The sequence below is a fragment of the Solenopsis invicta genome, chromosome 3, assembly GCF_016802725.1.
Source record: "Solenopsis invicta isolate M01_SB chromosome 3, UNIL_Sinv_3.0, whole genome shotgun sequence".
Classification (NCBI taxonomy): domain Eukaryota; kingdom Metazoa; phylum Arthropoda; class Insecta; order Hymenoptera; family Formicidae; genus Solenopsis; species Solenopsis invicta.
The window spans coordinates 23,992,370-24,007,826 of NC_052666.1; the positions used below are offsets into that span (position 1 = coordinate 23,992,370).

General features: G+C 36.1%; 1 protein-coding gene across 1 annotated transcript; it reads right to left on the bottom strand.

Moving 5' to 3' along the window:
• Positions 1 to 365: 365 nt before the first annotated feature.
• Positions 366 to 15,166, bottom strand: LOC105201035. Its single transcript, XM_011168871.3, has 2 exons — positions 13,582 to 15,166; positions 366 to 4,207 (listed from the first exon to the last, which is right to left on the bottom strand). Exons 1-2 carry the CDS (start codon positions 14,285 to 14,287, stop codon positions 4,107 to 4,109), a joined length of 807 nt encoding a protein of 268 aa, XP_011167173.3. The 5' UTR covers positions 14,288 to 15,166; the 3' UTR covers positions 366 to 4,106.
• Between the last annotated feature and the right edge of the window lie 291 nt (positions 15,167 to 15,457).

The window sequence follows — 15,457 nt, forward strand, 5'->3', positions numbered from 1 at the left end:
ATTCTGCAATTTTTTTGTACCGCATTGTGATAAAGTCAAGAAAAAAGTCGTCATTTATTATTCAGATATTTCCATTGCAAAGTCCGAAAGTAATTTTTCTTTTACTTTAAAATACTGTGATAAAAAATGTGAAATGAACGTAGCAAAAACGTTTTGTATATTCAGCCATAATAATTTGTGGTAAAGAATGATATGCAATAACTTATGTAATGAGACTTGACGTTTGAGTGAAGAATACTTTTAAACGTTCTCGAGAAAGATTGCGTTTCGCACGAGACGCTATAAAAACGATATTAATTTTCACAAAAGACATTCGAGTAAGGGGACGACGTAAGGATGGGAAGAGAAAATGATAAAAACTTTTATATAGATAGATCTTTTTTTAATAAACAGGTCATTTACTTGTTAGTTTAGTTCATTACTTTAGACTCTCTTACAGTTTTTCTTTATATAATTATATATTTGTATAATATTGTCGTTACACATAATGTTATATCGCGGAGTATCGACTGTGATACATAAGGCGTGATTCACTAGGTGGCCTCTTTTTATGTATCTTTCTCTTTCATTCTTCATTCTTTACAGAACTTACGTACACACTCTCTTGTACACACCACGCGTACGTACACGCATACACAAATAGTCATCGATATAATCCATGATTTCTAATTTCTTAATGCGCTATCGCATATGTAATCATACATATATATAATCTAATTATTATAGATAAGAAGTACACGCTACGTTATGTTTACTGAGATCATATAATAATACATCACAGGGTTACATAATTATAGATTTTTCTCTCTTTGCTATTTTTTTTCTTTTTAGTTTTCTTCACAACAGGCACCACGCGTCGCGACTTTCTAAGATCTTACGAGATTCAAAGATTTCCAAGTCCTGTCTTTTTTTTTAATCCAGCGGTGACATCGTGAAGTGTAGAAAACTTTCTGACTATTTTATCTAATTCGCAATGAAAGACACAAAGTAAATTTTTACTTAAAAATATTATAGCGATCCTGCCGCTTTTTCGAATGATAAAGATTGTCAGAAAGATGTTATACAGAGAATAGGCAAAATAATGTCAACATCCTAGAGAACATTGACATTGCTTATTTTATTAATATGTGATTGGTCCTTCATTTATCTTTAATGCAGATTTTATCTTTGTTTGGACTAAGGTCGTACAATGCTTGAATAGTCACCAGTGCAATGTTATATTGTTTTTCTAATAAAACACTTTTTAAAAAATATTGGAAGAGAAAATCTACGTTTTTTTTTTGCTTTCTGCCCTTCAAAACTTTTCACAATAACTCCATATTTAAGTTAAATAATCACACTGGCCGGGAAAAATGCTGAAGTTTTAAAGAACAGAGGGCAATTTTAGAAAAATAGTGTAAAAAGCAAATTTCTTCTTCCAACATCACTTACATAATCAATTGAAAGATGTTCTGTTAAAAAGTATATTTCACAAGTGTTCATTTTATTTTGTCCATCCCCTGTAGCCACATCGCCAAACTAAATTCACTTGATTGTTTTTTTTAACGACTCGTTGCACTAATGCCGAAATCGCGAGGTGCCGCATCTGTCACGAACATAGTAATCAATGATAGTTATTTCAATTGAGAGATCTAACTGCTATTTCGTCAATTTTGTAAAATTCTGGGCCTTCTGTTTTGCGTGGAAGAAAGCGGACGTTATGATCAATGTGTAAGTTTAAATTTGATTTGCATTTTTTTTCGACGCTTCTCTCTCTCACATGCTCGGATTTTGAAAAAAATAGCTTGTAACCACCAGTCGTATTTTTGGGTTATAATCTCAAAAAGGAAATGGCGAGCAGGAAAAAAGTATCAGGAGGAGCAAGATACGAGATAGGACATTCGAGAATCGCGTTAATGGGGCGTTAACAAACAAAAGTCAGATACGATAAACAGCTACCATTATAAAACTCAATTAATATACAATTAGTACGCTAATATTTTACGCTTCATAAATTCGATGTCGACGAACGAAATAAACGCTCGTTTCGCTATGCACTGCTTTTGCACTGGAATCCTCCTACACACTGTGAAATGCTTAACTCTGTTGGTCTCGATGATGCCTGTCAAAGAAAATGTTTCTCTTCGTAACTGTCAATTACGAAAATAAAAATTTGCAAGCTATTAATTATTTCTTGTTAGTTAAAGTGTCCGGTTGTATATAATTTTTCTTTCTTTTTAATTTACATACTATCATGAAAGAAATTCGTTTTTTTCTTTCTCTCTTAAAATAAATTGTGATTAACAAAATAATGCCACTGTAATTAATTTAACGTAGTTGGAGATATTATACAAGAATTCTAGAGTAATATTTCTTTTAATTAAGATTGGATTAAGTTAAATCTTTAAAAAAACTTCCTACTGGCTTTACGTTTAATCAAAATTAGATGTTTAATATCGCGAAATCGAGGAATCCAATTTCATCGAAAGTCACGTGAAAAAAATATTAAAAATTAAAAAAAAAGTTCGATATTTTAATTTGCAACGTAAAAAAATGAAACCGATGTAAAACAGGACCAGAAAAATTTTTTTTTGCAAAAATTGTGACTTTACGACAATTATGTGTCTCTCGCATTATCTGCCGGAAACAAATGCGATATGGGACAAGAAAAGGAAAAAAAGGAGACAGGAGATGTAACTAATCTTTGTTTTTTTTTTTGTATTTAATAGGTAGAGAAGAAAAAATCACGGGGTGATTTGGCATCGGCTGTACTTTCTTAAAATCGTACAGGAGATCAATGCTTAAACTTGGGTAACGAACTACAGCTAAATCATATATTTCTCTTCTTCCTTAAAGCTGGCCGTGGCCGCATTCTGGCCACGGAATCGCAATCGCTCTTTTGCACTTGTCCTCTTTGTAATTTGTTTTTTCCCTGAAAACGATGTTTTCGTTTCTTTGCAGAATTCCAAATAAAAGCTTCCGAAACTATTGAATTTGGAAATTTGAAGTCTATCGCTACAATATCGCGTACATTTCAAGGACGTAGTAGCGTCGAAACTGGCGCGATATCTATACGGGGAGAAAATTTTCTCTTATAATTTATTCTCAAAATCGTAATCGTGGGAACATAAATTTCAAAGAAATTAATTATACTTTTAGTAAAATTTGGTAAAATTATAATAAAGCGAAATTGTTAACAAAAAAATTCTTCGAAGTTTATGTTATTCCACGATTGCTGTTTTGAAAGTTAAATTCTCTGCGAAGAGAAAATTCTCTCCGTGCAAAACTATTTTCAAATAAAGGTGTTTTTATTTTCATAGTTTCAGCGAAAGAATTTCATCACCGGGTTAGAACGCGACAATCGCGAGTACCGAAATTCCATAGACCAGCTCAAGAATCCCTTTCAATCTCTTTAGATCTAATACGCGCGATATACTCTGTTTTATATCTTAGAATCTAATCAACTACTAATCCCTATGAGAATAGCCTATATAAACTTACATGTATTACTTTCTTAGCTTCTTTCTCTTTCATAACGCGTTTGTGTAACGACATTATTTAAACATTTTTCTACGAACGTTTCAGAAACAATGAATATATTACATTAATTAATTTGGACACAAATCAATATTACTCTATCTACAATCTAATTTTTATATTTTTCTTATAATATTATGTATTCTATATTCTAATACAGAAAAAGATGTAACACATATTATAAAAAAATAGCGACGAGTCATATTCTCTTTTTCTTTCCCTCGTGCCATGCCCCCTTTCTTGATTATTACTACTACTATCCTCGCAATTATCGCGGCATTACGAAGAGATGTGACAGACGAAGTAATATATACGTGACGGAGAACGGTGTTTCTCGTAGACTTTTTTTCTTTCTTTTTTTTTATATTTTTTATTCACCCATTTCCGTCTATTTCGCCTGCGCTAATGGCGGATAAAACTATATGAATGGCACAGCCAACGTCGCGCCTCCTGTCCAAGTCCCTGCCCTCCTCCTCTCGCCCCGTTACTCTACACGACGATGCAGTTTCCCATTTCCGGTACTGTCTCACGTTGCGTACGAACGAGGTGAAGGAAGACCGGCAAGGTTCGAGTGAGGAAGCTGAAGGCTTTTAGCTGCGTATCTGACCCGCGTTGCGAGTGATCTTCTCTGGCGGTTCTATCATGCTCTTTGTGGTGCCGTTTAGACCGCGCTTGCGACTCTTCATGTAATCTGAAACAGACAATGAAAAAACATGTCTTTATACAACTGAGGCGGCGGACTTGCAAAAAAAAAAAAGAATGGTCAAGTAGAATCTAAAAATATTCGTTTGAGTAATGCTTTATTTTTATTTATAATATTGAGCCTGTCAATTTTTCAAAGCGTGTAGTAAGATATTAGTAATGTGTCCTACAAAGTTTACAATATTTCCGTAATTAAAATAACTTTATGAAAATGCTAATATTATTTATTATATACAACCATGTTCAAAATTACTAGGTACAATATTTTTTCCCGTATCTTAACACCTAAAAAATAAGTACTATAAAATCAAAGTTAACTAGAAATCTCAAGATTTATATAAAATCTTGAGGTTTCTATTTACAACTTTAGTTTCGTTTATTTGATTTTTTATATAAATGTTAAGATACAGAAAAAATATTCGTATCTAATAATTGTATATGTGGTTTTGTTAATATTATATGTGGTATTATTATATTTTTTTATATTTATTTATATTCATCAATGCATCTGGAGTGAGTCAAAGTATCGCGAAACGCATCTGGCGAAGCCAAGCGTAAGCAATTCGCCAGCTTATCTTCGACTTCGATTTCTTATAATCGTATGCAATGCCACACTTGACCTTATGCACAATCCGGCTTATTCCCGGCCGTATGCAAAATCTTTCCTCTCCGATAACCTTCGGAACATTATACATATACCGCACCTTACTCGCTAATTATATCTGAAGATAAGAGCGCGAGGTCAGGATTTATATTATTGCAATTTTCAGACAAATATTTTCGTTACCGCGAAATGAGTATCGAATTAGGCTCGTGACGTCTCATGCGATTAAAAACGTTTAAGTACTCTGTACACACGTTTTTCGGTACCTGTTCTACATATGATGTTCCTTTTTGGGTTTATTTTTAATATACTTTTAAAAGTATCCAATTTTTTCCAATGACTTGTACATATATTTTAATATCTCTAAAAAAATATGGTTGTTTATTTAAAAAATTGCAAATAAACTAATTGTTATAACTACAACCTTCGATAATCTTTTCGATAATCATAGTTTTATCCGAAAGTCATTGGATGTAGCGACATATGAAATTTTTTATGTATAATTATGTATAAAAAGTTGAATTTATTATAAATTTATCTTTCGAAAAATTCGATTATTTTCCGTGTTTTAATCCTCTGTACACTTCATTCGACAATCTTGTCCTGCGAATTTCTTTTCTTTGAAGTATGCAGTGACTTTTGAATAAAAAATATGATTGTCGAAAAGAAGCTTACTGATCGTGACTCACAAATCGATCGACGCAGACGCGATATACCCTAGAGGTACAAAGGGCTAAAAACCCCTTTAGAATACCATTTGGCAAAGTTTCCACGCGATGAAAATAAGTACATCTGCCCAATTTTCTAGTTAACCCTCCTCTGCTTTAGTAGGGTCATCTGCCGAAGCACGTGACAAAAATTGCAAATATCTACATATCATTTATTTAACATATTTGCCTTATTTCAGAATTGTTTTGTGAATTATTATTCGAAATACTTCATGGATATCGATGCAAATTTATTATTACATTTGTATTGTGTTACAAATGCTATAAATATAAAAATTCAGAAATTTGTATTTTTTTAAATCAGCACAAGGAAATGTAGAATGCGTTAACGCGAATTGCTCAAGATTGGAAAGTTGCTAAACTGAAAAGCTGAATCGATAGGGGATTTCACAATTATTTCTCTGCGCGACACTTTAAATATCTGCGACGAGATATGCGGGCGCTAATCCTGATTTTAAATGCCGACCCTTTCGCAACGATCCGTCTGCCGCCCCTGGGGTTCGTAGACAGGGGAACGCGATTGCGTGCACAGCTGATGCTCCCCCGTCTCTCCCTCACGCGTGCAAACACTCGACGTACACGCGTCACACGGGATACAAAGGGCCCGAAAAGAGGAAACGTGAGGGGGGTCGCAAGAGAGGGAAGACATGGGGGTGCACTCGGGGCCAGCAACCCCATATGGATTTCAACAGCTGACCGCGCGGCTCATTAATAAAGTACGTTAGGAATATCGTTCGGCGCCCCCATGGCTGTATCCGTAAAGCAAAATACGTTACGAACTCGTTACTTCCTCGAATGAATTAGGCGCAGATAGCAAACCCAATCGGTTTCCCATCCATTCCACACGTGTATACACGGTGCCCCGGAAGTCGCGCACTTCCTTTCAGATAGCAAAAGACAAGCTCAGAAAAACGGTTATAAACATTTCAGTTTTCATGCGTGAAATTTTCATGAAACAAATAAAAAAATTGATCTCGAATTAATATTGGGTTTTGGAAAACCAGAGTTGAATAGCAACTAGTTAAAAAGTTAATAATGAAATAATGTGAAATTAATAACTTTAAATTTTAAACGATTCAATTTTTAACTTTAACTAGCTATTTTTGAAATGCATATACTTTTATTTAACTATTTTTCTAAGTTAAACATTTATCTATGTAAAAAAAAAACACAAAAGAAAAAGTAAGTTTCCATATAAAAAACAATATTTCTTTGTTATTTCATATAATCTTAATTTACAAATAAAACATCAAGTTAGATTGATAATCTCTATTATAATTGTTTTGAGTAATCTAACTTTGAAAACTTATGAATTTCTAATTTAGTATAAATAATGCTTGTCAAAAATTCATTTTTAATTTAACTTACTCTTAACGTAACTTTAACTTTCTCTTTCATATAACTTTTAACGTAACTAAATTAATTTTATGAGCCATTGACTTTTTAACTTAATTTAGTTAAAAAAGAATATAAACTTATCCAACTCTGGAAAATATTTGAAACTGACTTTTGATTAAAATAAATAAATAAATGAGATAAAAGAAAAACTGTCGACGCGTTAAACGCGTTATAAATGTAACGGTCGAACGGACGAATATCTTTTTCGTGAACTTGCAGTAAGTGGCGCAGTTTCGCTTTCTCGCGGTACAGTTAAAAATATAAACAAAGACGTCGCGTGCTGGCGCAACGTCAATGTGTTTACACGCGTGCACACGCGTGCGCGACATGTGACGAGTCACGGCCAAAAATAGTCGCGTCGCGTGGGTGGCGTGCATGGCCAAATAATAAATGGAAGAAAAAAGGCCAGAACTAGACTGTGAGGTTTTACAACTTCGACAAGATGGCAGGGTGTTGCAACATACAAACGACACATAGAAATTGAAATTTCGTCGAAATATTCGAAATCGTATAATTTTAAAATAATTTAACAAATTCAAAATAATGTAAAATAGAAATATATACAGAAAAAAATCAGTATCGAATCAACAATGCATTGTTTCATATATAAGAATATAAAATTTTCTTGGAAGAATTTATAATCTTAAACAAACAATTTGCTTACATGATGAAGAAATTTGTTTCTTCGTGTAAGCAAATTATGTCTGTTTAGGATTATAAATTCTTCCAAGGAGAAATTGCGGCGTGCAGTTTGGAGGAATCTTGTAAATGTTTATAAAATTCATCTAGAAAAAAATATTGAGTATTAAGAATGCTGCTTTCGACCGGTAATGCCATATCAATTCGTCATTACAATTCCCGATCATATTAAGATTATTTGTATGTTGTTTTTTTATTTAACTTTTGACTTTTTAACTAGTTACTACTCAACCTTGAACCTAATTTTGATACACGGAAAAAATGGTTTAGTTAAATATTTAGCTAGATACAGATCTGAAAGTAACAATGCTGAACCATCAAAATAATTATGTAAAATTCTGCTAAAATATCAAACTTCTAGCAGAATTAGTCATCATGCTTGAGCGTTTCACATATTTATCTTAATGATCCAACATATTTATTTTCAGGTCTATAAATCTAGCTAAATTTTTAGCAGAAGCGTTTTCTTCGTGTAAATATCCTCTCTGTTCGCGCGATACATCATATTCAATTGGCAAGTAGTACAAATTATTTTATTGAATTATCATAATTTATCGTTACTGAAGTTTAAGTAATGTTTTTAATAAAAAAAAAGTGTCGATAGCGAATATTGCATTTTTCGCGTGTGCTAAGTAATTGAGATAAATTATAATATTTACAATTTCTCGTTCCTCCTTTTTTTTCTTCGTAAAGTTGCGGATCGATGCTTATCGCTTAATCATTATGTCATTCAATTATGTATTGACTCAATCTCCTCTCATCTTCATACAATCGATTAATCGTTATCAAACAAATTTCCAAAGAACGGCGATTAAGCTCGAAATTAGCACTGCAAATTGTTAATGATACACATCGCTCGCGTGTGAATATATAAAGTAGCGCCAGAGCGAAACGATAATTTGGCGCGCGAGAGTGATAACACGTGTACGGGTGGATCGTGTATACAATTATGATTAGCGATACCGTTTCTTCCGTTTTTCGACTTCTTTGTAAATATTATTGCAAGTGTGTCCTCGTCGCGCTTCCCCTAGCGAATAATGGCAACAAGGTATTTGTTTCAAAAGCAACACAAGACGAAGTTTAGCGAATTTATTTCGAGTCTTGTAGGGAATGGGGCCTCATCTCTCCAATTATCATGCAACTTTATTATATACAGATATTATTGTTATGATATATAGTGATTATTTCCCATGTTCAGGTTTTGTACAGTTTAAAAGATAAAAAAAAAAAATTATACAATGCTATCTTTGGTTAGTAATCAATATCTCGTTAATTGCGAAGTTTACAAAATGGTAGAGGACTTTTTTTGCTGAGTTTGATCTGCTCTATCAGCCCGGGAGAAGTGATCCGAATTATTACCGGACGCTCTGTATAATTTTTTTTATTTTTTACCTTTTTTTTATACAAAACTCGAAGACGGGATCTTCGTAAATAATCACTAGATATCGTGACAATATTCGCTGTAAAGTTTCAGCTCAATAGGAGGAGTGTTCTGTTCAGTACAATCTTTATTTCGCAATTTCTAGTGAAAGGATATGAACGTCACGTAAATTTACATCCGTCCGTCCCACAAAAAAAACTTATCTTAAAATCGAACTTGCGTCATTAACTGTTGACGTAAACATCTAATGCAATATTATTTTGATTGTGTCATCGCTCACGGTGCAAAGGCAGACGAGCGATTTCGCTTATCCGCGACTAAAAAAAAGTTTTTATAATATCAATGCCTCTCTTTTCAACGTTATCGCGGCGCGCGATAATGTAGCATCGATAATGCGTGTTGCGTCTCGTCAGCAGAATTGGGTTTTATTGACACGAAAAGCAGGAAAAAAATATGATCGCGCGTTCTACATACGAGAAAGTTTACGCAGACACTACATGTAAATATTGGAGAGTAGCGAGAGGAAAATTTGAAAACTACTTCGACCGAATACCTCGCGTCGTTTTTGCTTACTGTTGTGCCGTGTGTATGTGTGTGTGTGTGTGCGTGGTGTAAAACACGAAACGCGACGTGAGTAATACGGAAAATCGTGAAATAAAGAAAAAGTATTCTTCAACGTCGAAAGTCGCTATTATTAGTTTTTATTTTGTCACAACAAATGCCGGCTCTACACACTCTCGATATTTCGTATCCGTGCGCGAAGGAGTGAAAGTAACGCTGATAATATATGTCAAAATATACAAGCAAACGAAATACAAACGCAGTTCGTCATTATCAGGTGCTGACGTAATTATGCGCAAATTGCGACGACCTTCCAGCGTACGAATTGGATTGACCTAGGTAATGTGCTTCCTACATAAAAATATATCGGGCAAATTAACCGCGATAAACTCTAGTTAGAAGTCGGCTATCTTTCCGCACGGAATTATTTACGTGATTCGCTCGTACGACGTAAAATTAAAATAGCTCTGCGCCGGAAGCGAATACACATTGATTAGCATCTTTCCGCAAAGATAAGGAAAGTTTGATTCATAGGAATTTCCGATCTCAAGATAATTTAAATAACTAATTTTTTTTTTGCATGGTCACGCATCCCTTCTTACTTTACTGTCTTCATTAATAATGGCTTAAGATTAGAAAGTGAAAGTTTAGCTGTCTCTTGACAATTCATGCGCAGAACAAAAAATGCTATTGAATCAAGAATATATTCAGTTCAAGTGGAAATATTGTATTAATTTAATAATAGTACTAATCCTCCGGGGACACTATTGTTTTTCACTGCTCATACAAGAGATCATTGATTCCTGATAATATTTTTGTAAGGGTTTTTAGGTTCCCGAAACGTGTCTCACTTTTTTTGTACGTGTCCAAATTTGAGGCAAAATAATTTAAAATTGAAAGTTTGCTGGGGTCTTCAAATCCCCTATGTGATCTCAGAGGATTAATGAAACAAAAAATTAAAAATAAAGACAGTAACAAATATGAATGAATAAAATTTAGATGAATCGTGATTCGAAGTATAATTGAATCAAACAGCTTATTTCATATTACTTTTTTTAGTGCATGTTCTTAAATTAGCAAAGAAATTGATATTAGAAATACTGAACAATCGGTAACAGACCTAAATGGGAAGTATCCTCACGATTCTCACAAGATCATTGTGTCGATGAGGACAAGCTGGTAATTGATACGACACCAACCTATGATGAGGGCCAACGTGAAAACAATGCTAATCATTTTCCTCTCGATTGTCTAATGCGATCAAAATCTAAATGTATATGGTACAGTGGTTGCCAAAAGCTTCCTTCCAGTAAGCAATTTTACAATGTGTTACAACAAAGAATTTTTACAAACTAAAATCTAGCACGTAGTGATATTAACTTAGAATTGTATTAGATATTACTTTTAGCAGCAACAGTCTACAAGCTGGAAGATATGCGACAAATATGATAAATTATAACACAATTAGACACGAAAAACAGAGATAAGTAGTACACAGGAAAACATGAACTGCATAAAAAAAAACTTTACGACTGTTGTAAAATTCTTTAATATAATTGATTCTTACCCTTGGTTCCTGTCGGATCTAAATAAATCAATCATATTAAGAAATTTTATAACTAACAGTTACAAAACTGCTTTTTCTGTTGAAAACGCAGCCATTCTCCTGCTAAGCAAAGCGATTATTTAATTTTCGATTTTCTTTCTTTTGACTAACGATTATCTTTGCAATTAATATTTTCTTAACAATAATTTTAGAACACATTTATCATTTACTTGAAATAAATAATATTTATTTAAAAAAATAAATTTCTGCGTACGCAAAAAGATATATATTTGAATGAAGTAAATATTACTTATTTCAAATATTTCATAAATTCATATGTCAACGAATCTATAAGCTCATCACAAGCATCAAATTTATTCAAAATAGTATAAATTCTTTTTTTCAGAACATAATGAATTTTTCTAATATTTGTGATTCTAAAATATATTTTAAGATAATTATCAAGAAAATATTCGTGAAGGAAAAAAGAAAATTAAGTGAACGTTTTTCTTAGCAATAGAATTGATATTTGCGCGTCGGCGATTATGAACTGTGCCGCATCTCGCCGTGAATTGAAGAACACGCGTGATTTCATTGGTGATAATCTGCAGCCGCCGATCAAGCGAAACGTCGTCGCTGATAACGACGAAGTTAATTTTACGTGGGCGTGTGTGCGGCCTAAACAATTTCGAAAACAAACATCAGTTGCTTTTATATAATCGAGGGAGATCCATTGCCAAAGGCGAACGTACGCCTCGAGCGCCGTTAATAGTTTTTATCAGCCATTTCGCGCGATATCTCTATCTTTTTTCCTCAAAGCATTTCACAACATCGAAATCAAGACGCCACATAGAGTTGTGGTAGTGTATACGCCGTAAAATTGTCGGAAGTTGAATGAAAACATACACGATCGCCTAAAATATTAAGAAGCATTAGAGACAATGGCTGCGTTTTGAAATTCACTGCGAGTACTGAAAATGTATGCGTTCATGTTACATGTATCATATATTAGATTTTTAGTATTCTGATTGAATAATGAAACGTACCCAAAGACTAGACATTTACACGTCAATAATATTAATCTCGAATTTAATAACATTCGTGATCATAACTACTAAAATGTCGCATAAACGTTCAATTAAAATCTAGTTTTATAATATTGATTATTATTGCTCTACGCGAAGAGCTGTAAATTTATAAATCCGATTTTAAGAGACGTAAACGCTAGATGAGTTTGTATGCCGTACTTATATATAAAGTTGTTGATTTAATTTAAAGATATATATATGCGTGACATCTCAAAATATTCCAAAAATTTTTTAATTTTATAGATTGTTTTATTGTTACATTTGAGTGTGTCGATAAAATTTAAACATATTTCTCTTAATGGTTTAAGTTATTTGATTCTTATATAAAATCGCGTTTTATAATACTTATTTGCAAATTGATAAGAAAGTAACATTGCGACTTAAATCAAATTTTTTACAGTAATAGTAATAAAACTCTAATAAAAATTGGCAACGATTCATTTGAATTTACTTACTCGTTCAAAAATTATTTAAGACTGCAGTAAAATAAGATTATTCTCGCTGGAAAGACCATTAAATCAAACTTTCTGTTAAATCAAATTTTTTTTCCCCATAGTTGATTTCAGGGCTGAAATTCGGGCATTCGCGATTTTATCGTTGATTAGGAAAAAAAGAATAAATCTAAGAAGCCTTCAATATTTAAATTTCGATACTTTTAGCTCGCAATTTGTAGCCAAAACATCTTTAAAATAAAATTATGAAAAGTATGTAACAGCACAGCACGTTTAACTTGTCTCATTTAGAAGTTATAACGCAGCTAATGGGGATAAAATGTTCGTGTAAATAAGCTTGCATTTAACAAATTTTTAATTGTAAATGCTACTATATCCGATTAACGATAACGAGTGTAAATACACACACAAAAAGATACATGTCGTATTTAAGTAAATATTGTTTCAAATATCGTATTTCATAAATTTATATATTCGCAAATCTATTGTAAATTCAGCACAAACATCAAATTTGTTCAAAACACATTCTAAAGTCTAATAAGTTTATATATAATAAAATATTAAATTAAAGCAAAAATTCAATTCACTTGTTATTCTGAATTTTCTTTGATATAATTTAATAATATTCTTCGAAAGAGTGTACGTTTTTTTTAGTACATAATAGCGAGTTTTTCCAAAATTCGTGATAAATACATTTTAAATTATCATCAAGAAAGTTTTCTTTGTTAAAGACGAGCGTTACTCGAAGGAACAAAAGTTAATTGAGTAATCGCTTTTCTCAACAGCAGAATATTTTCCCGCGCGTAGTCAATATCTCTATTGCGCACAATGCGACTGATGAATCGATGAATGAAAAAACTGTCCTTTATTCAGCGGCGTAGATGAATAATACTCAATAAGACTCACCGGTGATCGTAGGCTGTTTTCTCGCGGCAGGGGGTAGTACGGGAGTGGTCGGTTCTATCGTGCACCTCTTTCTCTTGAGCTCCGCGTCCGGGAGTCGATCGGGCGTCGTCGTGGCTTCGCCAATCTCTGGCACTCGGGGCTCTTGTGGTGGCGTTCTCTCGACCTTCGGCGTGGCGACGGCGGTGGTCTCCATTTGCTCGGCGATCCTCGTGCTCGCCATCGTGGTCACCATTGCCGTCAACGTTCCCGTCGTCGTTCCCATCGTCGTTGTCGTTGCCGTTGCCGTCGTCATCGTCGTCGTCGTCGCGGCATTGTCGAAGCGCAATTTGCTCGGTGTACCGGGCGCGTGTTTTCTCAGGTAGGGCATGCCGCGCAGAGCGTAAGGCTCGGGCACGATGTCGTGCTCCGTCAGCGGCTCCCATTCATAGCGGGAATTGTCGTTCTTCTGCGGTTCGCCCTTTCGAAAGTTGAAGCCCCATCGGTCGGCGTCGAGGATAGATTGAGCCCGTAACTCGCGCTCGGCGAACGCCCGTGCCGCCGCGTGGTCCACCGGTCCGAAAAGATCGCGCCGCACGCGAGCGAGCTCGGCCCTGCTCGGCGTCGCTCGTCTGCTGCTGCTGCTACCGCCGCCGCCGCCGCCGCCGCCGCCTCCTAGGTTCCTGCTTATTTCCGTCATCATCGCCGGGTTCAGCACTCGTGCGCTCATATTTCGTCGCGCTCTATCGCCGCCGCGCTCCTCTACGGCAAACGTTTCCCGCTCGCGCTGTGCGCCACGGAAACGAATGGCACACAAAAGTTCGGGCGCGAAAGAAAACCGAGAGATAAGAAGCAACGCGCACCGCACCGACTCTTTCTTTCTTCTGCTTCCGTCCTTGCTCCCACGCGCGCTCTAGTTCTCTCTTCTTTCTCTTTCACCGCACTATCGAGAAGTTGTGACACGCGCCGCGAGATAAGAGATCGCCGTTTCTTCTAGCATTGGCCGTGACGCGGGGATAATGATGACTTGTTCCAAGAATCGTGTCCCCGCTGCCGTCGCCACTGCGGAGCCGTCGTCGTGGGACGACGTTGAAATAATCGCGGCTACGCACCGCGCGGATGAGGAAAAACTGGCAACACCGCGATCCGTGGCGCGACCCACCGAATTTCGAATAATGGCCGCGCTGCCGCTGCCGCTGCCGCTGCCAACCGAGCGTTGTCGGTTGAGGCACTATCGCTTCGCACTAGCGTACCCGTCGGCGCGCGATCGCTCCTCGTCGTCGCTGACGCTCGCTGATGACGATGCTGCTCGGCGGCCCCCGGTCTCCGTTCAGAAAAGCGTGGATCGCAGGACGACGCGTGCACACGGCAAACAGCAACCGCGCTTGGCAACACGGGGAGGGGACGACGGACACACGGTTACTATGTGCCAGACAGAGATAGCGCGGCGGCGAAAACAAACTCCGCCTCGCGCGATTCCGCTGCACCGTACGTACGTACGCCGTCCGTCAAGGCCGCCACCACCACCACGGATGCTGCTACTCCTCGCCACGAAGATCGTACGAACGAACACTGTTAATATCCGCGGCTCACACTTCTCGTGACACGCATCTAGACACGACGACGACGACGATGATGATGATGATGATGATGATGATTTCCTTCGGCCTCCGAAAATCCGGCAACGTCGCGCGGTCGCACTTGCGCGTGAGTAGCCGAGCGACGGTGAGAGAGCGTGTTGCGACGTATCCCGCGCGAATTTCGTGGTCCACCGTGGCGATCGTCCGTGACGCGAGCCGATCTGTTTCGCGTCTTCTTTTTCCCCTCTCTTTTTCTTTAGTATTTCTCTCTCTCTCTTTCGCACTCACGCACGAGACACTGCCACGCACAACCGAGACGA